We start from the raw sequence: 25,403 nt of genomic DNA on the forward strand, positions 1-25,403 counted from the left end.
TACTTCGCAGCCCATCTGCGGTCTTTCCTCTTCAGTCAAAGCCACTACCTGGTTTTGTTTGTCTCCACACTTCCCACGTCTTCTGTTTACAGTCTCTGACAATCTTTCCTCCTGCCGACACATTTGTCCTACACCATTTTCTATCACTTTTAAAGTACTCCTCTTCGTATGACCATGATAGAAAATTGACAGATATCTACCTTTGCTTCAAACGGGAAATCTCCCTATAATTACACCTCACCGAATCTGTTCTGCCCAAAATAAGTGACCGGGAAAACAGATTAAAGATGCAGCGAAACAAAGCCAGTATTATACAAGACAACATTGTTTAGTCTCAACACAAAAAGTGTCGAAATTTAACTATTTTTCGACATTCAGCTCACAGAAGTATCCACCATGTATCCAACATGGGGCAGAAAGGACATTCTGCGGTTGGCTTTTCTCTTGAACAGGTGTATATTTGAATTGATAAACTTTGCTCACTGGGTTCTCGCGGAAATGCAAACCGAATTTTATACATCGGTTCAGAGAAACGCAGAATAAATATCTGACAGAAATACTCTAAAAATGCATCATCTCTATAAATGATACGTGCATTCTACATTAAATCAAGGTGCCATTAAATTACCAGAATCAAGAATAAGTGACCTTAACCAATTTATGGCCGCCCGTCTTCTGTTTTAAGCGGAACTATTGAGCGAGCTCACGCTGTCCTTCCGGATCGCATTTCTTGAACACAGGACTACCATACAAACGCATGAGTCTGTTATGCCAGTTACAACTAAATTCAGTATTTGAGTTAATTGACAGTATTTATGTCCTGATGACTATAGCGAGCTAACACATTGTGCTTTTACATTTACAAACTGGCCTCATCCCTCCCACTGATATAGACTTAACCGGGTTTGTCCGACTACATAACGTGTCCTTCAGCAAGGAAAAACCTCCAAGATGAGACTCAGCTTTCGAGCTCTCATATCCCATGGCCGGGTGGCCCGTCGAATGGGTCTTGGACCCGAGTCCAGAATCAACATGCTTCGGTGCATTCTGACTGGTTTGGTTCGACACGAGCGGATTGAGACAACCCGGGCTCGAGCTGATGAGGTTCGGTTTTACGCCGAGAAGGTGAGATCTTTAGACTGTTGTTGTCTGGGCGAGTAACTTTATTAAGTGTAAGGCAGAAACAGGTGCTTTTTTTACGAACTGTAAGAATACAGGCTTTGATGCTTTGATATGCAACAGTTAGCCTAATTCAAAATAATGTTTTAAGGTATTCTAGTGACAGCTACTCTCTCAATTTTATGAACTTTCGTTCGTTCAAATGGCATATACATATTGTCAGATCAAACGTAGTTGATTTAGCTTTCAACGATGAGAGGACTTGATGGTCAACTGAATATAACTCTGAATAGCTAAATATATTAATGGCATCTCTTCTCTTTCGATGTCTGTCATTGTCATAAATGTAGGCCCTTATTTTGCTTTTTCTCCACCATAACAGTTAATCGACTACGCCAAAAAGGGAGATACCGATGAAAAATCCATGAGAATGGCGGACTTCTGGCTCACAGTAAGTTTACAAGTTCTCTATCCTTGCTGAGCTGACGAGAGCCTCTACATTAACTTGGTGAAGGTTAATTTAGTCTCGGAAAACTAAGTCCTTTCTTGAAAATGTTGGGCTCTACAAACTGAAAGAATAACCCGCCAATCAGCTACTACTACGTCTAATTAGGGCTTTGAGTGCAAATTGAGAGGCCTCCTGCATCACTCGATCGACTCCTTTGGACATTTACAATTAAGTGCAGAGATGCAGCAAACAACCCACCATGTCCTGGATCTCTAGAGATGTCTTCATTGGATAATAAGGGCACAGTTAAAACCACCACTTCTACCAACCGATAAAATGTTTGTTTTCTTATTTTTTCTGCACAGGAGAAAGACCTGATCCCAAAGCTCTTTAAAGTTCTGGCACCAAGATTCGAAAACCAGTCGACTGGATACACACGCATGGCCCGGATCCCCAATCGAAAGAACCTTGATCGAGCGCAAATGGCCGTACTGGAGTACAAGGGCAACCCTTTCCCACCGCTGTTTCCCGAGAAACGTGTTAGCGAATTCAGTTTGATCAACCAACTCCTGAAAGGTTACAGGGAAGAAAAAGCACAGGTAGCTGCTACTAAAACTGACTCCCAGACTCCCTGAATCTCCAGACTAAATCATTTCTGTTTCGACACAAACTCTATATACGTTAGTGGGGTTTTTTTTGTTGTTGTTGTTGTTGTTGTTGTTGTTCCCAATAAAATGTTGTTTTTGAAAGACAAACAAAGTCTTTATTCATAAATTGCAAACATTCATAGGTGAATTACTGCAAAGTGTGACAAAAGTTTGGAAACATTTGACAGGTATGATCTTCAGGTATGGAGTTACTTGAATGCTGTTTGACATTTCACATTTTCAGTTAGGTTGTACTTGTTAAGCACCCAAAGAGCAGGAATCCTTTCATGGTGTTTCCATTTAGCTCATTCACTCATTACTAAAATGAATTCCTGATTCAAGATCAAGAGACACTTGTTTTGGGGAACCATTGACATTGAATCCCATTAATACATTTAACTCCTTTACAAAGGACCAAATAGTACCTAACTGACTTTCTTTCAGCATAATCCATAGACAAAGAAAAACGACAAACAGCCATTTTAATAAAAAACAGACGACCATTTTAATTTGGCAAAAGACTGTGTACACAGCGGCTTTTGTTCATTTGCTTATCTGACACTTTTAAAATGCATTCAACAGTGCAGCAAAAATAATGTGCTCTTAACTGGATCACTCTCCTTTTCTCCCTAGTGCTCTGTGCTGTTTTCTACCATACATTCAAATCAGTTACCCCTGCCTTTCTCTCTACCCCTCCTCTTCATCTCTTCATCTCACTGTCTACATCAGACCATCTCACATCCTCAGGCCTCTCTAATGTCAGTGTCTGTAACTCAACAGATGAAATCAATCATGCAGTTGCCATGGCAATCCAAACTGCCTCCAGTGCCTGATGAAAAGTTTGAGCCACTGAAACTTAATACTAGATAACTGATTCAAGTATGGTTGGTTTTTTCTGTTTGTTTTTTTGTTTTTGTTTTGGGGTTTTTTTTAGAAAAAAAAACATACTAAAGAACATTTTTAATAAAACGCTGTAATCCGTGTCATATGTACCCAGTCTACCTACCCCCGGCTTAACTTTAAGTGAATAATTATTGTAGGTTAGGCGAATGATATCGATAATAATATCTGAAAGAGTTGGAAATTACAAGTCCTGGTATGTACTGTTTTCTGTCATTAAGTTAGAAAATACATTAAAATGACACATGGACAATATGGGTACAAACATATTTACAGATAAAAACACATTCTTTTAAATTTGTCTTATTAAGCATAATATTCTATACTGCATCATGATCGCCTTTGAGTGAGTTAACATAACACCATGAAGGTGACCATTTAGTTAAAAGAAAAAAAAACAGTATGCATGTGTGTGATGCAACAGTTATTCATACAAGTATTTTACATTACCCTTTGACAGTCAACTAACCTAAATTACTAGTTGCTGCTTGTCTGGACTTCATTAAGAAACCTAGTTTACACTGAGCATCATTGTCCTAATACATAGACTTCACTTTAAATACTTGAGACAAAGAGAGAGTTTCACTTCTCTTCACATTGAATACAATTGAATGTGACAGTCAAGCATTCTGTATGTGTCGCTGAAAATCTGGGTAGCGGAGGGGGCAGGGGACTATAGATATAAACTGTCAGGCTGGGGCCATGTCCATGCACTAGATGGCGCTGCAAACACTAATTGAATCTATTTAGGTGCACAAGACTTTTTTTGTTTGTTTGGACCTTTTTGTTTGGAGATAAACTCTCCTGAAGGAGTGTAGCAAATAATCTGAGTGGACGTAGCATGACTTAGCGACTATTCGTAACCTTAAATGAAAAGGTTCACACACACCCCATTTTTTTGAAATATATACAGCATCTACTGCGTATTCAACAACAGTAAAAGTCCAAGAACCAGGCCTGCTAACTGTGAATACACTGAAAACATCGGACCACAGATAGGGGAAAACAAACATGCACGTTTCACAGATACCGTCAAAGCGTCCATGGGTGTGCCGTCATCGTACGTTTAAACACCGGGTCGATGACTCGGTATGTGCAAGTGGTGTCAGTTAAACATGAATTAACTTCACATTCATCAAAAACAGTACTAAGTACACAAGCAAATGATTTACAAAAAAAAATCTATCAGTCATAAAACAAGCAAAACAAAATGTGCTAGTAATCAGAGGTGAATACTTTGCTCTGGTTAAAAGAAATGGCATTTGTAATTGGTAACAGCACCACTTGAGTGATATACAATGGAAAAATAAAACAGTTTAAAAAAAAAAAAACTAAAAAACAAACCGCTGTGTAACTTTATGTAACTCTCGTGAATTCATTACAGCTATTTACACGTCTCTGTCCACCCCCAATCCCCCGCCTTTAGCAGCTCACAAATCTTTCTTAAAAAATATTCTTTTGTTTCCATTTCACCACCTCTCCCGTCGTGCTATTGCCGTCTACATTCAAGCTTGTTCTCTGCCCGAAAAATCTCTTTTCTGTCCTGCTAAAATATTTATTGCTTCTTTAGTCTTTCACGAGCTCAGCATTCCACAGTCATACCTTCCACCAGCCTTTCGTTCTGCGGCGTAACCGCTTCTCAAGATCAAAGTATAAAAGCAACACATTTACCTCTGTTACAAGGTTACCTTGTTTACCTCTTTAAACAAAACAATTAGTTTCACTTTTCTGTGACTTTGTCGTTTTTTTCCTTTTTTTTCCCCCTCCTCACTCTTCTCCAGCTTTTAAATTTTCGTCTCTCTGTCTCAAACACACACACACATACACTCGCGAACACAGTCAGACTACGCTTTCGAGCCGAACCCCACCCCTCCTTGCATGCTGAAGTACTCTGTGAAGTGGGAGGACAGCCTGGGTGGGGGCGGAGAGTGGGCGGAGCTACGCGGGGGCACGGGAGGAGGGGGCGGGGAGAAAGTGGAGGCGAGGTCGGCCGTCGTGGTGATGATCTTCTGCTCACCGTTTCTCGGCACGTCCTGGCTCTTCCTGGTCACCGACTCATCCACGGTCTTTACCGGGGCCTGCTCTCCAGACACGCAGCGCAATTAAAGTTAAGCGTTAGTTCAGTCCTATTCCTGGAGCACCAGTTTGCCTGCAGTTTAGTTACATAAACTTTTAATGAAAGGTTAATCAAGGCTTTTTAACGGCAGATTAGGGCATTCTGAAGATAATCAACATTAAACAATCAAACCAAAAAAACAAAACCAAAAAGCGCCACTCTCTGTTTTTTACTTGTATAAGCAGCACTTGAAACAGAGAGGGGCAGAATCCGGTTAATCCATTTTCTACTCTTGTGCTCAAATCTCCACAGGTGCAGTAAAAACCAAATGAGCAATTTGCAAAACAGCACCTAACAATCTACTTAGCATGCATTTAAACTACGCAAGGCTGTGTGTATTGTTTGTGAGCAGCTGTAAGGGTCAAAATAGTGAAATGTGTCTTAAAAACAAAATTACATCCCTGTCATGCATTTACATTCATGATATTCTCACTCCTCTAACCAAAACCTTCATCACTCCTGAACCTCTTCTCTAACTCACCGCGTGAATGGAGAAGAGTTCGGTGAAGTTAGGCTGTGAGTCTCCGAGGAAGGAACTGTTCCCGTAGGCATGATGGGGGAAACTCTCCGCCCCTGTCCCTTTAGGACTGGACAGAAGGATGCCAATCTGAGACGTCCTCACGTGGTAAGGGAAGTTTTTATTGGCTGCTGATGGCCGGGTTATAGCCTTACAGACATGGAGAGAGAGAGAAAGAGAGAGAGAGAGACAACAGTTGTGTGAGTTATGAGAGACAGACAGTTGTGTAAGTTCACAGATGTGGGAACTTGACCCATCTGACCCAAAGCGAGAGACATCAGGACAATTAACAAATACACATATATGAATATGTGTATGCACTCATTCATTTTTTATACACACACACACACACACACACACATATGTAAACATTTCTCAGTTTTAATACACTCAAAGGCATGTTTGACTGCACAGTACACCATAAAATCAGTATAATTACAGACAGGTGCATTAGCACATATGACTGTGCAAAGTCTTTGCCAGAAGAGCTCATAAAGGAGCAGATAAATAGAAGCAGTGCCCACCAGGAAGACGATGTGGGCATAAAGATGGATGCCAAGCTGAATGCCATTAACAATCTTCTCTCTGGCCCAGCGTGGGATCCCAAAGTTGGCAATAAGAGCCATGACTGGCACAGCGAAAAACCTGGCAGATTCACACATACACAGAGAATGAGAGAGAGAGAGAGGGAGAGAGAGAGGGAGGGAGAAAAACACTCAACATCCAGAGAGTTAACCCATCCTTCACACTTAAGAGACAGACGGTACAGATTCACACTCTGTCACGGCGCATTGGCGGGTCAAGAATGAGAATAAACACCTAACGTCTCTAACGTCAGCGGCTCAATATGTCCCAGGCTGAGAGAAACAAATGACACTCAGACTTCCTGAAACATCGCTCTAACCACACAAACCACAGTAATGTTCAACATCAGTTCACAAAAAAAAAAAACACACACAGGCAGACTGTAAACGGTTCCATGGCGCTACTTAAAGAACACATATCAGCCTCGAGATTAAGCGGCGTAAATGGACTCACCAGAGCGTGTAAGCAGTGAAAAAGGGGATGTAGAAAGGCTGTTTCTCCGGATAGTGTTTGAGAGATACCAGAACCGCATAGCAGAACCACACGTAGGCCAGGAGCTGCAGACCCATCAGTCCATACCCGGCCGGACTGTCGTAAGCGTACAGAACCTCTCCCGGGTCAAAAAACTGCGCAGGAAACAAAAGAGATTAAATAAAAATGTCAGGACAGAGTTATCAAATATACGTAGTAGAATGATATCAGACGCAGCATTTGAATGAAACCTGAAGCACTGTAACCTCTTATTCTCCAGTGGCTTCGGCAAACTGAAATGCAAACGAAACAAACTATAGCTTGATGTATCTCGGTTTTCAGTCTGAAGTGAAGTTCTGTAGGAGAACTGTGAGCAACAGATTCTTGGATGTCATGCTTGGAAGAACTGAAACAGATACTCGCTTCTATGCAACAATGAATATTTATATGACAACTATGACAAACACTGTGCCAACCACTCAAGTCAAAAACCTGACGTTTTGGATGGCACAGGGATGGAAAAGTGCCACTCAACTGGTTTTTGGTAAAGATCCATTCATTTGTGTTGACTGCACCAGATGAATATGTGTTTACCAATGAATAAAAATGAAATAAAGACAACAACTTGCTACCACCAGGACTTACATTCATGCCGTGCAAAGTAAATGGCTACCTTACAGCATCCCTTCATTAAAACTAGGTCATCACTACTCCTCTCTCTCTCTCTCTCTCTCTCTCCCTCTCTCGCTCTCTCTCTCCTCGCTCTTTCTCCCTCTGAGGTTCTGTTGGATTACATTACACTGAGCCAGCTTGGGTCAGCTAGTCCACTCATAGAAAGTAATTTCAGCCCATAGCTTTTCATTATGTATAGGCTAGTCGCTGCATCCCTTTGCGAGCATAGGACAGTACTGCAGAGAGTAGTGTGATGCAGTCGAGCAAAATGGACAATTCGGCCATTTTCCTATAAGAATCTCTAATGCTGGTTGAAAAAAATAATGTTTCTCTTACATCAGGCAGATATCTAAGGATCGTTTAGCTGCAGTTATGCCTCTCCATTTGATAACAACATCATTTCCTCTCTGCTATTAAGACTTTTTGAAAACCTTTCTCCTAATTTTCTGCCACTCATCCGACATAACCTTACAACAGGACTGCGGAAGTCACGGTCCTCCAAAGGTCCTCAAACACTCGGTGCCAGTCAATAACCGTAATTAAATACTACTTTACTTCACTCAGTTAAAAACCAGTGATTGGAGTGGGACTGATTTGAAAGCAACAGCTGAGCACTCTCAGAGTAACTTAATGAACGCGATCACACAGCAAAATATACGTTGCTATTAATTAATGGTTTTGGGTTTTTTTTTTTTTACCTCAGCTTCATATATAAAGAGGATGACGTAGGTGATGGTGTAAATTGTCATGTAGATGGACAGCTTCACAGATCCACTGTGGCTAATTCTTGCCCTTGAGAAAGAAAGTTAAGCAAACATGAGCGCATATACCGCCGAAAACAGACACGAACACACACCATAAGACTATAGCTCTGTAAATACGTTCATTTGTAACTGTCAAGGAGGACTGAGTGAATTCTAGGTCATTCTCTCTAGTGTGTAAGTGCGTCTGACTGACAGGCCGACTCAACATTCAGGTCATGTTAGAATGATTAGCCCAGTTAGCTTTGACCTCTGAGATGAGCTAGCAATGAGCTCCACGTCATACCTGGTGACAGTGAAGCCTTTTCCCAAAAGAATCAACATCAAGAGGAAGACAAGGAAGCTGACCGAGAAGAGTAGTTTCCCTAGAGAAAGAGAGAGAGAGAGAGAGAGAGAGAAAGAGAGAGAGAGAGAGAGAGAGAGAGAGAGAGAGGAAGAAATAGGGAAGGGATGGAGAAAAGGGAGAGAAAGAGAGAGAGAGGGCAGCATAAGGAGAGAGAGTAAGAAAGAGGACAGGAATGAAGAAAAGGGAGAGGGAGAGAGAGAGAGAGAGAGTGTAAGCACATAAGTGAGGTGGAGAGAGACAGAGATAGAAAGAGGGAGAGATGGGAGAGGAAGGAAGAGAAAGAGAGACAGAGGGAGACAAGAGAGGTTATTGCAAGTAGGTTACATGCTCTGGATTTATAACATCACACTTTGAGCGTGTTCACACCCAGACGCGACACCTGAGCACTTAACCACACACGCATGCACACATACACACACACACACACACACATACACACTCACACACACACACACAAACAATTTCTGTTTACACTCCTCTGCATACCCAGAAGCTTGAGGCTCCCGTTTCCAACTCCGTCTCTGGCGTACAAGCCCCAGTATATGCAGAAAAACAGCAGACTGAGAACTGGGAAATGTGAGAGAAGGTGAAGGAAGAGCCGGAGGGAAGGTGTGGAGAAGAAAGCGCAGAGAGAGAAAAAAAAAAAAAACAAATGACGAGGGATGAAAAAGGGACATCATTATCTCAACTGGTCCACTGCTGTGTGTGTGTGTGTGTGTGTCTTTGGTGAGTTACACCTTCATTTTTTCTCACCCTCTACTCCAGCAGCAGTCATAAACATCTTATACGTCGTATGGAGGAGCTGTCTTCCCTTCAAATGATCTGAGAGGAAAAAAAGGAAGAAGGGGTAGAAATAGAGGAAGAAAGAAAAAAGAAAAAGGGAAAGAGAAAGGGAGGAGGGGTGGGAGAACAAATGGAAGAAAATGGAGAATAAAAGAAGGTTTCATGTTTTAGAGAAAAAGAAATCCTTTTGAAAAATTAATTACTGAGATTCTTTCAGTGGGCTGCGGTAATAGCGTGTCGTGACAGATTGATTTATCTCGGCTAATTTATCCTTCAAAAGCAGGAACTCACACGCAAAATAACAGGAAAGCGTGAACACAGTGATGAATATGACCAAGAACGTAATATCTGTCTCCAGGATCCCTGTGGGTTAGAGGGAGGAAGACAGAGAGAGAGAGAGAGAGAGAGAGAGAGAGTGAGAGAGTGAGAGAGAGAGAGAGAGAGAGAGAGAGAGAGTGAGAGAGAGAGTGAGAGAGAGAGAGTGAGAGAGATAAAGAAAAGGGGAGAGGGAGCTTAGCACTCATTTATCTGTTCATTCATCACTCGCTATCTGCACATTCTACTGGTTGCCAAGTTCGTATAATATTTACAGTCTACACTGCTGTACTACATCCCAGATAATAACAATCTGGTTCTTACAAATATTATAACCATGCAACTACATTTTAACATTATGCACAAGAATAATTAAAGGTTAGTAGATAAATACTGTACATAGTTATGAGGACTAATATTAACTTGCTGTAAGGAGTTTTTCCTTTGAAATAGTGCTGAACTATTTTGCTGAGTACAAAGAAATTAGAGGTCTTAAGTGTCCCAGTGCTGCAGGACCTTTGGTATTATTATCATTATCAATACCCTCAAATTCTCTACCTTCCAGAGTAAAACATCTCACCAAACTCGTCAGCAGAGAAATGCTGTGTCCAGAAAGACTGGCCATTCGTGAGTTTCATCTCGTACTCCAACTGCAAGCCATCTCCCTGTGTTTGAGACAGAGAGAAAGAGAGAGAGAGAGAGAGAGAGAGATAGAGAGAGAGAAGGAAAAGACAAATTTAAGCATTGAGCGTGGAGGTTGGGTGAAAAGAATGGATAGAAAAGACAAAAAAAGTGAGAAAAAAAAGAACACCACAGAACGTTGAGTTTGCTCAGAGATCATCGAATATGAAACACTTCAAAGCGTCAGAATCTCTAGTTGTTGAGAGGATCTGAGCAGGAAAAAAAAGACATGCTTTGATTTCATTTGGCACAGAAAGGACATTTTTTCGCTATCTCCCTCTCTCTCTCTCCCTCTCTCTCTCTCTCTCTCTCTCTCCCTCCATCAAAGAGGCGAAGAGCATGAAGCATACGCTGTCACAAAATCAATGTGGAGAGACAGACCAACAGAGAGAGGAGTGAGAGAGGGAGAGGGAGAGAGAGAGAGAGAGAGAGAGAGAGAGAGAGAGAGAGAGAGAGAGAGAGAGAAGAATTACACAGAAGATGTGGGGTTTAGGACACAACAGAGAGGATAGAGAAACAGGGCAACAGACAAATGTAAAAAAAAAAAAAAAAAAAAAAAAGAGAGACAAAGACTTTGACAAAGATAGAGACAGAAAAAGGGAGAGAGGGAGAGAAGGATGATGAGGGCAAATTGGCAGCACGCTCAGGAAAAAAACCTCCCTTGAGGCAGTGTATTGCGACAGTGCTTTAACTTCAGTCCAACAGCATTTAGCATCATGTCCATCAGCCGATCCCTGTCAAGCAAACATCGCTTTTCAATCCCGTCTCAACACACCAGACCAAAATCCTGCTAAATCCAGTTCCACTCAACCGGGAAACATCCCTTTAAACGGGCTCCAGTCCACCAGGAAATGTTGCTTTGAAGGACGTCCGACACGACCAGAAAATATCGCTTCTGAACACAACTCCTTTAAATCTAGTTCCACTCCAGCACTAGCATTCATATAAATCAAATTTTAAAGTCTGTCATCTTTAACGTGGACCCTGTAAGCTTTCTGTGGGAATGTATATATTTGAGCATACACAACTGGGTCTCCTTATTGTCTTTATAGAAAAGGGCATTATGACAGATGGCCGAGTCAGGTGTGTCTGTGTGTGTGTGTGTGTGTGTGTGTGTGTGTGTGTGTGTGAGTGTGTGTTGTTATATTTTTATATGGCAGGGGACTGAGTGAGACTCATGTATCTTATATAATGTGTAGGCCTATTGCTAAGTTTACTACAATAGGGGTCTGAGTCAGCTCTCTCTCTCTCTCTCTGTATGTGTGTGTGTGTGTGTGTGTGTGTGTGTGTTTGTGTTTTGTTTAGTTAAATATGGGGGAGCCAGTGCTTACCCCACATTTGCTGAGAGCAATGTACCACCATCTCTCTCTGACTGAGCGGAAACTTCGACCTCCCACACAGCTAAGAGTCTCCTCATCTCCCTCTCCTTCAACCTAGAGAGAGAGAGAGAAGGAGAGAGAGAGAGAGGGAGAGAGAGAAAGAGATTTAAAACAAACACAAACTCCAGCATGGCACAAAAGCAAAGAGAAACGTAATATTTTTTTCACACATTCTGCACACACAACAATAGCTTAGTCTACCACCTCAGTTACCATGGCCCTGCGAGAAACAAGCCGCAAACTCCCCCACACACACACACACGCTCACACACACACACACAGTTATCACTTAGACACACACACACTTTAAAATCAGTCTTTTTTTATGAGAAGCTCAAGGTTTCTTACCACACATCCGGACCAGGTATAGCGGGTTGTCAGGTTAATAACCTGATTATTCTCTGGTCTCAGTACGGCCTCCTTCTGATAGCAGTCCTGCATCACGTACACACAGACACACACTTATATTAGGCAGGAGATTGGATTATTTCTCAAACACTAGTTCAGAGGGACAGACAAACAGCTGATGGTTGTATGGACTGAGATACCAGGCCGTCTGTTTCTCTTTGCAATGGGCCGCAATGCAGGCGCTGTCACTGACACAAAACATGAGCGCTCTCTCTCTCTCTCTCTCTCTCTCTCTCTCTCTCAAACCGACACACTGGCCTTTTTACACAGCGACACTCCACCATGTAATCTCCCTGAGCTACGGAGAGCTCCAGAAATTTTCCTTTAATCCTGTGTCTCTTGCGTGCTGTGCGCGCGCACACACGCACACACACACACACACATACACACGCGTTGTAGTCTCTCACCTTTTCTGGCCTCTTATACACAGCTGGCCACTGTGAGCTGTCATCAAAGTAGAGCAATATATTCTGACAGCAGCGTGACTTTGAGCGAAGGAGAGAGAGACAGAGAGAGAGAGAGAGAGAGATTAATATTTGACAAAATGCCTTTGCCACCTCTCTGCTACATGAAGTAGAGATATGGGGAAGTAGTAAGAGCAGGGACCTGGGTGACCCAGGACAGAGGAGATGTTATTAAAGATGTTATGAAAAATGTTATTAGAGGTGTTATTAAAGAGAGGATGCGCAGTCAGACGAGGAAGGATGGGAGAAGAGAAATGAGAGAGGGAGACAGAATATAGACAATAGGGTTGACAAGACTGACATTGAGAAGAAGAAGAAGAAGAAGAAGAAGAAGAAGAAGAAGAAGGGTCGTGCTTGTCGAAGTTGAACACATCTTAAGGCAAAGGAAATGTGACACTGAAAGAGGAAAATTTTGTGTGTGTGTGTGTGTGTGTGTGCACGCGCGCATGTAATCTTACCTTTGGGTATCGGAACCGAAAATCCAGCCTGCCAAAATCAGTGAGGAAACAGAACCTTGTAAGGAACACCCAATCCTGAGAGAGTGAGAGAAAAGAGAAGCACAGGATGAGAGAGAAAGAAAGAAAGAAAGAAAGAAAGAAAGAAAGAAAGAAAGAAAGAAAGAAAGAAAAGCTCTCAAATGAAGTGTCAGACCAAATGAAATGAATTTCGATGAAATTCCTTAAAAGATGACACAGCATAGCCCAGGAATAATAATAATAATAATAATAATAATAATAATAATAATAAAGAAAGAGTAAGTGCTTTGTCTTGAATACGGTTCAGCGTCTTCTCATTCACTTTAGTGATTTGCACTCAAACTATCAGTCAATGGAGTGTAAGAGCACTGTAAGCTGGTGGTCACTTTACATTGCTTAGCCAATTTGACTTTCCATAGCATTCCTCCAATGCTAGCGTTCTCCATGACAACAGGAGCTCCTGAGTTTTGAGTCCTTCTAAACCGAAGCTAAGCCTGACCAGCCGTGAAGTCAGTTAGAACAGTGACTTGAAAGACTACCTTACCAAGACACACAAACACACACACACACACACACACATATGGTCAGTCAGCCGGTCAGACAAACACCCTCCCACACAAATACACACACACAAAGACATACTCACAACAAAACTCCATTCCTCGCCATCGTCATGGTAACGGCCCCATGCTGCACTTTGCAGCTGCCATAGAAACTAGGAGAGGCCCCTGTATTTTTTTTTTTCTTTTTTTGAAATCCAGACTGGAACACCAGTTTATGACCTCCCTCTCTCTCTCTCTCTCTCTCTCTCTCTCTCACACACACACACACACACTCCATCCCTCCCTTTCCCTCCCTCTCTTTGACTGCACAGTGGTTTTGCTGTCTGTGAGCAGTGGAGTTTTTCCATTCCTTTTCGTATCTGACTGACTTAGAGAGTTCTCTCCCTCTTTCTCTTTGCTTCTTCCTTCGGCTTTACTTAAATCTCCTGAAACGGATCTCCGTCAGTAACAGATTCTTCTTATCTCTCTCTCCCATGTCTTTTTTTGATCAATCTTTTTTTCTACATCACATCTTAAGACAGTCTCTCACTCCCTCTCTCTCTCTCTCTCTCTCTCTCTCTCTCTCTTTACTAAGTTTTAGCATTTATCATGTCTTAAGGCACTGTTCCTCTCTCTCTCCCTCTCTCTGTCTCTCCCTCTCTCTCTCTCTCACACACACTCAGAATGCTATAACTGCAGAATGTAGCAGGTGTTGCTGTGCTTTCTGGCCCATGGCCCTGGTGAGTCTGTGCTGGAGGGCACACTGGCCAGAGAGTCTTTATTAATCCCCACCATCCTTCTCTTTACCCAATGGACACTGCGTTGTAATGCAGAGTCACTCAGCCTGTGTGTGTGTGTGTGTGTGTGTGTGTGTGTGTGTCACAGAGAGAAACAGAGTGTGTTAAGACACAATCTTAATCAGGCACTATGCCCCAATGCGGTATCCGGTCACTTCACAAAACCAGCCTCTCCTGTCATCTCTTTCCCTCACTCACACACACACACACGCACACACACGCACGCACACACAGAGAGTCTATACGGATCTATGTCTGCTCCCTTGCGCTCATTAAGAATTAATTACCAATCAACTAGTCATGTCACTCCAGGTCTACAGAGGCCTTTAATGATTCATTACCAAACTTACACAACAAGATTACACATAAATACGTTCACATGCACTCATTCACATACACACACAAAACACACATCTATGAAAAATCTCTCAGGACTTTTGTGAGAGCTCCGTGGCGTGGCTAGTTAGCCCCAAGCTGTCTGTTGACCTTCTCACAAACACCTCATTAGATTAGTGTGTGTCCCAATGCATTACTGAACACAGCGCAAACACAGCACACACACATACTCTCTCAGGTCCACACCAATCAACCATTTAACCTGCCACCAACTTTACGTCTCTGGCTTTGGTAATTAAGGAATGACATCAGTCACAGCTTTCAGATGGGCCTAAATCCAAATATGTTTATGCTTAGTTGCATGTTTATAGAGCACAGACACACACACACACACACACACATACACTGAACTAGATGACACCATGCATTAAGCTACAACAGTGCAGTCTGGATGTGTGTGTGTGTTAGAGTAAGTGGTGTTATGACCTTGGAAGAGAACAAACAAGAGAGAGATTAATGGTGTGGTTAAGAATTTCACGCAAGCCTCTGAGCGGAAGTGTTGAAAACAGAACACCTCAATGCATCAGTGCCGACAGAGGAGAGACTAACGCTTTCCCCGTGTTTCAGAGAAATCATTCACTCATCCGCATCCAAGAAATATTATCCATGGAAAAATAATATGTATGCGTCATGTGTTCATACTGGACATTCATACTGGACGCAAGCTATGCGATAAGCTACATGAAAGACAGCTCATGGGTCTTCAAAGTTAGACTGTCTAGATGGAATAAGCAATCTGAAATCAGAAGAAACAGAATGATTTAGACAAAAGATAAATTATTTGAAATAACAGGACTGCATAGTGTGTATCTGGAGTCACGTGAACACTTCGTTTTATTTTAAAGGACAGAGCTTCGGTAATTTGACGGTGTCAGTAAATGCGACGTAATATGAATTGTAGGAACACATCACGACTGAACCCTTATGTCAGCTCTGTACGTAAATTCTCCGGTTCTGGTCTGAAGCAGTTAAAAATAATAATGAGGAAAATAGCCCAGTTCTCTTAGTGGGTCTAACTTTGGAGATTGGAAAATGAGGACACAAGACAATCTGCTAAGTGGGACACTACAAGGAACTGAGGCATATTGTTATGTGTATTAACCGAGATCAGAAATTCGTGTGTGTGTCTGTGTGTGTGTGTGTGTGTATTGCTGAGGTGGATTTGTTACGTGTTTACTGTAATTTCTCAACATCGCGCTACGGCAAGCTAAGCGAAGGAATTTACACCTTCGAGCCATAAGCTCACATGAAGTCACATCACAGTACACGTTTTGAGGGTACACACGGCTCAGTGATGAGTATAAAAAATCTGGACTGGCATCCATTCCGCTGGATGAGAGCGCTTAGCAGAGCAGCTGTAACAACAACATTAATACTTTTAAAGAAATGGTACTTTAACGTCAGAGCATTCCATATTGCAATCTTGGGATGGACGAACACCTGTAACGACAGCAATCAATAATGTTGTGATGCCCTGCATAGCGACGCGAGAGTCAACTCCGATCAAGCAAGAAGTGGGCTAATATTGGCATGATAATTGTCCGTGACGATAGACGGGGATTGATTCATTACTGGTGAAAATTAAAACCTGCGTAAGTCATCAAAAAAGACAGTGAGTGCATGTGGGTAAATAGACTCGGATAACAGCCTAATACACATGCACGCGAGTGTGCGAAATGTCTGACAGGTAACGGTATATTTCACGACTGGGTAGGGTATCGAAACGCACTGAGACGCAATCTAAGCGATAGACTACATGACAGACAGCTTTGGATGTTCAAAGTTAGACCGTCCCAAGTGTTAAGATACAATACAAACATTTATCTTACCTCTTTCGTATTGACAATACCTCTGACGTATTTTCCTAAAACCGACTCTACACATAAGACAGTCGATACCACTGCTAGTCCTAAGACTCTCTCCATTTTCGACCTGCTCTCTTGTGCTCTTTACAGCTCTTCTCAATACCTCTCTTCGATATCCGTGCGCGCAGGAAACGCCAGGGCCAGCGACTACGGACGGAGTCAATAGAAACACTTGGTGCTCGTTCCCGTTCTCTTCGCTGATGCATGTATCCCCAATAGTTTCGCCAGGGGCGCGCTTTCATGGGGATACGCGCCCCGACATCACAATTCTCAGTGGCAGCTGTGGGGAGAGCAAAAAGCGCGCTACCGACCCTAGATTGCGACAAATAAAAAAAAAACACGTTGTCTTTTCTGATCCTACTAATGTACAGCTGCTCGCACTAAAAGTCCGATTTAAATCCATTTCAGAATTTTAAAATTCTAATCATGCAAGTCACTATAATCTATATATATATATATATATATGAAATAGCCTAGTGAATATTTACTATTGGCTTCGCCGTTCACGGAACACTGACTTCAAATAATTATCGAAACTCTGAGTCCCAGAGCTCATCAGGAAATAATCCGACTTCACTGGTTGGTTACACTGCTAGCGTTAAATAATTTGTAACAAAAAACATATTACACATACATAGGCTAAACGTACGAAACACTGCATTTCCTACATTATTTACTCCGAAACAGTAGGCGGTATGTGTACAAGTAAAAAAAAAAAAATAAACAGGTGTGGACAGTTTGGTTGGACTATATATTTATTTCAGTAAAAATCAACAGAGGGAAAATAGATTTTTTTTCCTGGAAAAAAAATACACTTTTATATATCTATCATAACATTCAATCATTCCTGCATAGTTTGCAAAAGAGTCATAACTCACAAAATCATATGAGTACAGAAATAAAGAGAAAATAAAAACTTTCTATACAGCAACTCCTTTTTTTTTTTCTTTTTGAATCATATACATTCCATCTTTTATACACAGGTTTGCACTTGCGGTGTACTTTTCTTTCTCTAAGGAGAGAGAGAGAGAGAGAGAGAGAGAGATAGGCAGAACTGAAAAATGACAGCTCGTTTCTCTTTCTCTCACTGAACGGGCTGCGTGGGCTTTTGAGATGAGCCCTACAATTCTGTCCACTGATGCGTCATAAACCATAAAGTGTCTGTTTACTGAACACCCAACACACACACACACACACACACACACACACCACACAAAAGAGCCTCTCGTTCATTTCAAAATGGTAGTCTGAAGAGGTGAAATCCTACTTTTTTTTTCTCATGCCAACTGGAAAAAAAAAACAAAAACAAAAAAAAAAACTAGTCTCTGGCTGAGTATTTATTATCACTAAGCCCCCAGTGGGGCAGGCCTGTGTCCATTAGCGAAGTCAGTAGGGGATACGCTGCAGTGGTCATTAACACCCGACCGCTTAAAGAACACACGATCACATAGTTGTTTTAATGGGATAAAAGTTCAAAGCCATTTTGCTGACGAGACCCAACAAATCCAATCTGCAACGCCACGCTTGCTCTCCTGCGTGTCTTCGGAGCGATAATAAACCACGGAGTCACTGACTTGTGGCCTGATGAGAGCACACTTTAAATACGGGATCTCTGGAGTTTGACATCGGACTACTGGTGCTACTAGAGGAGCTGATGCTGTAAACAGCAGACGCAAAACACGGTGCAGTTTCGAACGGGGGGGAGGGGTTGGAGGGGCGAACAGCGTTACGGCCGCTCGGTAAAAAAGGGCGCGTCTCAAGAAACGTGATTTCAGGTTTAACGCGGTGCGGAGGTCGCGCACGGCGCTCTTTTTGTGTTGCACGCCCTACAGAACGTTTTTGACTTGTTTTCTTGAAGAGGTGATAAGAGTTGTTTGTTCTGAGGAAAATGAGATAACCATCAAAGCCACGATGGTTTGGGGGGGGGGGGGGCGCACTGTGTCTTACAAGGTTTCATTGGAAAGCGTAAGCGAGACGCTCGTCAAGAGACGCCAGTTTGGTTTTGAATAGACAGAGATAAACTATGCAAGGCTGTGCCTCAAGGTGGCGCTCTAATAAAAAAACACACAGTCCCTAGCCTCTCAACAGGCTTCTTTTGTGTGTGTGTGTGTGTGTGTGTGTTTTTTTTTCCTTTGCAGGTTAACAGACTATAAAGGCAAAAGATTACAGATTACCCGACCACATGCACGGAAGCTGACTGTAATTATGGTGGCTCTTCTTCTATCCAAAAAGGTCACATGCCAGTATAGTGGACACCAGTGAAGTCAGGTATTAAACATTGGTCTGTCACATTTACAAAGCAGTGCATAAATCCACTAAGTGCGCCCCCCCCCCCCCCCCCCCCCCCCAGATGAAATGGCATCCATTTTACAGACATCACAAACATTGACAGTTAGACAACAACGTCAGCATGCTCTCACTACAAAGATACACAACCAAACTAAAGTCACACAAACTACACAAGTCAGCAAAAGGACTAGGTACAGATACAGACAGACTCACACAGGCACTGAGAGATGAAGGAACACATACACACACACACACACACACACACACACACACACACACACACACACACACGCACGCACATATATACAAAGAGACATGCAGTACAACACAAACACACACACTTTAGGCAGCCACGCGAGAGCCAAAGTGCAGGGTGATCAAAAAAAAAAAGGAAAAAGAAAAACAGTATTTCAACTCTGTCATCAGAAAATATGATAGAATAATTTTACTATGTCAACACTTCTAAGTCTGTTCCTCACTCACTCCACATTTCTCAAAAAAAAACAAAACAAAAAAAAAAACAATAAAAACAAAACCTACACTCCTAAATGCTGTTATCAGCAGCAAACATGGCATTAGGTATAGTTTCAATCCAGCCCCCCTGCCAGGTCTGTAGTTGACAGTGTGCAGCTGGCCTTAGATTATCATTTGTTTTATATTTCTATGTTGGAAACCTGGCAACATCGTCTCTTATCAAAGGAGATATTGGAGTGTTCCAAAAAGAAATGACACCCTTTTGTCTCTTTACACTAATGCCAAATAGGAGACATGCTGTTTGCCTAATTCATTCTACACGTATTTGAAACTTAAGGAAAGACAGAAATTATACGCCTCATTGGTACAGCACCATGGGTAAGCGATTTCAGTCAAAAGATTCGGTCCTCGGATGTTCCATTGTATCGAAGCCAGCAAAAAAAAAAAAAAAAAAGGCAGACTCAACCAGATAGAGTAGTCATTGCAGACTGTGTTAAAATGTCTCTGAGGACATTGTAAATCAGACGTGTGCTGAAACGTCTCAGTGGTTCAAGGTTGTTGGATGTTCGGGGATTTGCCTTAAAGTACTTGCAGGTTGTACTGAATGAGAACTGATGTAGAAGGTCTGATATTAAAGACTACAGAGCCAGTATACTAAGAGTCTAAGAGAGAGAAAAAAAAGACTGCAACGCTGTACACATACTTTAAGGGAAACAGATTAATGGAGACAAGCGTGTGTGTGTGAGAGAGTGTGTGAGAGAGAGAGAGAGAGAGAGAGAGAGAGCGCGAGCAAGGGGGGGGGGGGGGGGGGGGGGGGATAAAAAGAGAGAGAGAGATTTGCAGCTTTTAAGACCCTGAGGCCATTGCTTTGCACCTTCAGTGTGTTAATGAGAAAATGACTTGATTATTCTTACACCAGTTCATAATCCACTTCCTCTCCCCTGTTAGAGTAATTCTAAACCTTAACCCACTCTCCGTCGGATGGAAATGAAATCAAACAAACGTACTATTAGCATCTTAAATCAGCCCGTAAAGTCGATTCTCCTGCAAATAATAAAGACACGACTAAATAACCTTGGTTCATTTGCTCCAAACAGAGCAACACAACTTTGCTACGGACGAGACTCCCACAGAAACCTCCTTGCGGGTTAGAAAATATCAATAACGACATAAGAACAATTTTTAGCCTGACCACGGCATCAATAATTAATGAGCAAAACCCTGTTAAATAAATGTTTCCAGCAGTCCAGGATTGAGTTTTAACCAACTCCTGTTTGAACACAGTGAGAACTGACAACATACACACACACACACACACACGCTTTCTGCAGCTTTGCTGACGACCGTCTGAAGTACGACAGCGTCTACAGTGGTTGCAGTCATTACAAAAGGCAGTGGTTACGAACGAAAATATGGGAAGATTTCATAATGAGGGTTGGACGGCATCGCAACAACAACAACAATAACAACAATAACAACACCACCACCACCTTCCCAAAAAAAAAACCAAAACAAAGCAAAATACTAATAACACTACACATTAGGTAAAATAATCCAATAAATGAAGTAAACCAGGAGATAAAGGGCGCGATATATAAATCTCCCTGATACGAACGGCTTGGTAGAGAGATCTCAGGCTACAGCTCCGTCTACACATCAAGTCCTGAGACCTTTCACACTCACATCAACACTGTGAACACACACACATGGGAAAACAAGCTCTGATACGAACAGATATCAGCAGAGGAACACCACCCTAAATAGAGGTGTGTGACAGACAGCTAGAATGTCACGTTAGCCCATCGCTTTGTGATGGATTCTGTGAGGTTTTGTCTGGGACTTACGCGCCGGCTGGTCGCCGGGCCTTTTGGGACCCCGTGACTAGCCGACCTGGAATTCTAAACGCTTCTAGATCTTTCTGTGCTGTTGCGTCCGGTTACGCGAGCTCACAGTTTTCATTCAAGCAAAACATGGCAAAGTCCAAAGGCAAAATGGCAAAATGTCTGTTGTTCAGGGTTTGTTTGTTTTAGGATTGTGTGTGCGTGTGTGTGTGCGTATTATGTGTATGTATGCGTGTGTGTGTGTGGGGTTGTGCTTAGTGGTTGCGAGTAGCAGCAATCTGTCCATGGAGAATATACAGGTGACAGGCTAATATTTGGCTTCCACCATCTTTCACATTAAATATTTCATGCCATTTCTCTGCAAGATATAGGAATTCCTTCCTTCCACTTATTCTGCCAACATAATCTATATGCCTCTCTTGGCAAATCATAAATCTCCTCCAGTCTTTGATTGTCATATTGAATAAATTCTTATTTTATTTCCATATTACTATGAGGGCCGGGGGGCGGCGTGGAAACACTGGTCAACCACCCGTATCTCAGGCTCCAATCTCTCCAACATCAGCCTTATTGGCTGCAGGGACACCAGCAAGCCCCTCCCCCTCATCAGCCCCGGCTCCTCCCCCAACATGTAACCTATCCTCGGGAACGGTGCCTCCCAACTGCTGGCTGGGATCTTTCCTAGCGACGAAAGAAGCGCTCTGATTGGTCCTTTCCAGCTTGCGGTGCTTCCGCATCTCCGGGGGCGGATCCTTCATGGTGAGGATGTCTTTAATTCGCTCCATGCAGACCTTGGTGGCCTCCCGCGTCTCCCTAGAGAGCTGAGCGAGGCTGAGGAAGCCGTGGGGGAGGTCGTCCACCACACAGAGCGTCACGGGCTGCTCCACGTTCCTCAGCCTCTTGGCAAACATCACAGAGTCGTCTAGCATGGGGTCCAGAGCGCAGGCCTGGACAAATTAAAAAAAAAAAAAAAAAAAAAAAAAAAAAAAAAAAAAAAAGCAAACAAACAAACAAAAGGGGATGAGAAACAAGAAAACAAAGGTGAAAAGACAGAAATGAAAAGTGGGTGGATAAGAAATGACAGTGAAACGGTTATAATCGTCAAAGCCGTGACCTCGACGACTTGGCGTTATATTCGGTCTTACCACAATGTGAATGGGGGGAAGGCCCTTAAGCATGCTGTCTGGGGCCAACAGAGGGGACATGTAGGGGTTCCTGACAATGGGCGACGTCTGCATCCTCATCTCCGCCAGCTGCTCCGAACGCAGAGGCTCAAAGTCTTCTGGAAACTCCCGCGGGTTGTCCGGGTCCTGCCCACCCTCCGGGGGCGGTTTGGCCACGGAGGAGAAGGAGCTGGACACGGAGGGATCCACGTCGGAGGAGAGGAAAAGAGCCACCTCCTCGGGCTTGACAGAGGAAAGAGACAGACGGAGAGCATTTGAGTTGGCAAGGAGACAGATGTGAACGCATATCTTCATCCTTCTGTGCCACACTCTTTCAAACCCTTTTTTTTTGGTCCCTGTCAAAATTTGACAGACTTAATGACTACCTTGGGGGCTTATGGCATTTGTCTGTCTTTTTTTTTTTTTTGCCGAGACAGAACATTGGGTGTTTGGGGGGGGGGCAAATAGTTTTTTTCCTCTTGGAAAAGAACTGGGAATTCCCAGATGGTAAAAACAAAAAAAAGAGACATCTAGCAGCAGTCTCTACCTCACATGTCTTCAGATCTTACAGCATGTGACACATTCTCAACGGGATATTCTAACTCTACCACACACACACACACTCACACACAGGCACAGAAATCCAGAAAACTGAATTAAAAAAAACAAACAAACAAAAAAAAAAAACAGCAGCTTAATCCCTAGCTTTCTCTCCGTGTTGCGAAACGCTACTTTTCTATACTTACTGAATGCCGCTTACCCTTATTTCATCAAACTTGGCCGGGAGAGATGTGACAAAAATAGAACTAATTATGGCATTCTGTTTGCGCACGCACACACACACACACACACACACACACACACAAAATAGGCTAGGCTGTATCCTGATAGCCCCACACATAAGAGGCTTGGCGTTGAGCCACATATAAAAGAAAAAAATAAAAAAAATCCGGTGACTTCTGCAAAGGTCTGTTCGTTCATTACGCTTCATCAGCCGCTAGGTTTAGCGTTTTCACAATAACAACACTCGTTAATTTTCCCACATTTCGCAACGGAAGCTCGCTAATTAAAGCGCGTTAGAGATCATGAACTATTAGCCTGCAAATCAGAGCCATTTTTGGACTGCGTGTTCTACTTAAGCACGATAATGTGTGGGGTACAGAAGCGACGTTTTTCATTTTCCACGTAGTCTCAGTGGGGTCAGAAAGAGTTTTAACCCAACAAACTCTGGCAAATTTTATTTATCAAAACTGGTTATCTAATCATCAGGTACTTGGCTAAGTTATGAGTCAGCTGTCATAGTGCTCTGCTAGAGAGAAACTGTTTGGTTTAGGACTGGAGTCCATGGTTCTAGTGTGTACCTGGGCTTCAGGGGGAAAAGGTGTGTTAAGTGAGATATTTGGGTTGATGTTGAAATGGGTTCCCAAGTCATGACAGGTCTGGCTCTTCAGAGACTCCCTCTTGTTGGAGAACTCGGACGGCTCGGGAGGAACCGGCGGGTCCGAGTGAGGCGAATTCAGCGTTGCCTCCGAAACACTCTTCCTCACAGAGTCTGAGAGAGTGGTGGAGGAAGAGGAGAAAAAGAGAAAGAAAGAGAGAGAGAGAGAGAGAGAGAGAGAGAGAGAGAGACACAGACAGACAGACAGAGAGAAATATTACTGGCTGACAAACCGATGAAGAGACTGAGACATTGCAGACAAGGTCATTTGTCCCTCAGCCCAAGGTCATTAACAGTCCAACAAACATCCTTACGATTCAAAATTAAACAGGCAGTCATTGAAGCAGACGCTGCGTGTCTGTGCAGGGAAGTGGACAATCAGAGGTCAGCGACATCAAAAACACACCAATAGCAAAATGAAAAAAAAAAAAAAAAAGGCGACCAAAAAGCGGACTCGAGAGAGCCGTGCGTTTATTCAAATATGAAGAAAACAGCAGCTGAGTCACCAGTTAAAAAAAAAAAAAAAAAAAGAGCCAAAACAGAAAGAGAGCTGGAGGTGGAGGGGGAAAAAAAAACGAAAAGGGGGGGGGGGGGGGGTGTTTACACAGACCCCACTCACACATTGGTGGAGAACATTGGCTGAATGAGGAGGGGGGGCAGTTGCCAGGGAGAACGGAGACACGTGACTGGCTGATGAAGGAGGGGTGGAGCTGTGGGGGGAGGGGGGGTGGCAGGGGGTGGGTTTTGGGCATTGGCACCGTGCTGGCAGGACGTGGTTGAGATCCTGAGATACTGACAGTGTCATGGCAAAGGGACCACCAGCCCAGTCCAAACACAGCTGTAAAGGATGCCATGGTTCACGGGCTTCGTCAAGGCCTGCTGCTATGATCGCAATGAATTATTCATTCCTGCCATGAAGTAATTAGGATGTTTTGTGTTGAGGTGACACACTGGAACACAGATGCCTGTAACCTCAGCTCTCTCTCTCACATACTTACCTACCACCTAACCTGTCTCTCCCACACACACGCACACACACACACGCACACACACACACGCACACGCCCTCGCTCTCCCTCACACACACGCACACTCTTCCTCCCCACCCCACTCCCTGCACCATACTCACTCACTCACTCACTAACACACACATTGTCTCTCTCTCTCTCTCCAACACTCTCTTCCTCACACATACACGCAGATAATGAAGCAAAATTACAGGGCTGGGTATTGAATTTCATTCTATTAAAACCAATCAATTAAAACTGACACACTCTTGGCTCAACAGAGCCAGAGCCCTTTATTATGCCTTTTATTAAGACAGTTATTAGCCTTCTGTCTAATTGTAGGACCATAACAGCGAGACAGCGTTTTAGAAACAAGCTTGTTAGCTACTAAAAGCTTGACTTGAATGTCTATTGCTAAATAGTCGTGTTTCGAACTGTAGGGACGTGTAAAGATCATTTTATCGTTGAACCAAGTGCGGAAAACAAGCGACGAGATGTGATGA

The 25,403-nt window shown here is 42.9% G+C and overlaps 2 protein-coding genes across 2 annotated transcripts in view; one reads left to right on the forward strand and one right to left on the reverse strand.

Moving 5' to 3' along the window:
- Positions 1-756: 756 nt before the first annotated feature.
- On the forward strand, positions 757-2,271 carry mrpl17 (mitochondrial ribosomal protein L17). The gene is made up of 3 exons (XM_030783466.1): positions 757-1,125; positions 1,502-1,570; positions 1,933-2,271. Exons 1-3 carry the CDS (start codon positions 952-954, stop codon positions 2,200-2,202), a joined length of 513 nt encoding a protein of 170 aa, XP_030639326.1. The 5' UTR covers positions 757-951; the 3' UTR covers positions 2,203-2,271.
- Positions 2,272-4,958: 2,687 nt separating this feature from the next.
- lipeb (lipase, hormone-sensitive b) overlaps positions 4,959-25,403 on the reverse strand; it is a 42,344-nt gene continuing 21,899 nt past the window's right edge. Inside the window, 17 exon segments of the mRNA XM_030785384.1 lie at positions 4,959-5,192; positions 5,712-5,897; positions 6,272-6,392; positions 6,786-6,958; positions 8,174-8,267; positions 8,523-8,601; positions 9,069-9,149; positions 9,336-9,404; positions 9,657-9,728; positions 10,261-10,345; positions 11,693-11,794; positions 12,089-12,175; positions 12,556-12,633; positions 13,071-13,145; positions 16,653-16,687; positions 22,407-22,698; positions 23,817-24,007. Of these exon segments, the coding sequence (XP_030641244.1) occupies positions 4,959-5,192; positions 5,712-5,897; positions 6,272-6,392; positions 6,786-6,958; positions 8,174-8,267; positions 8,523-8,601; positions 9,069-9,149; positions 9,336-9,404; positions 9,657-9,728; positions 10,261-10,345; positions 11,693-11,794; positions 12,089-12,175; positions 12,556-12,633; positions 13,071-13,145; positions 16,653-16,687; positions 22,407-22,698; positions 23,817-24,007 (2,054 nt within the window).

This window comes from Chanos chanos, chromosome 9 (genome assembly GCF_902362185.1).
Source record: "Chanos chanos chromosome 9, fChaCha1.1, whole genome shotgun sequence".
NCBI lineage: Eukaryota > Metazoa > Chordata > Actinopteri > Gonorynchiformes > Chanidae > Chanos > Chanos chanos.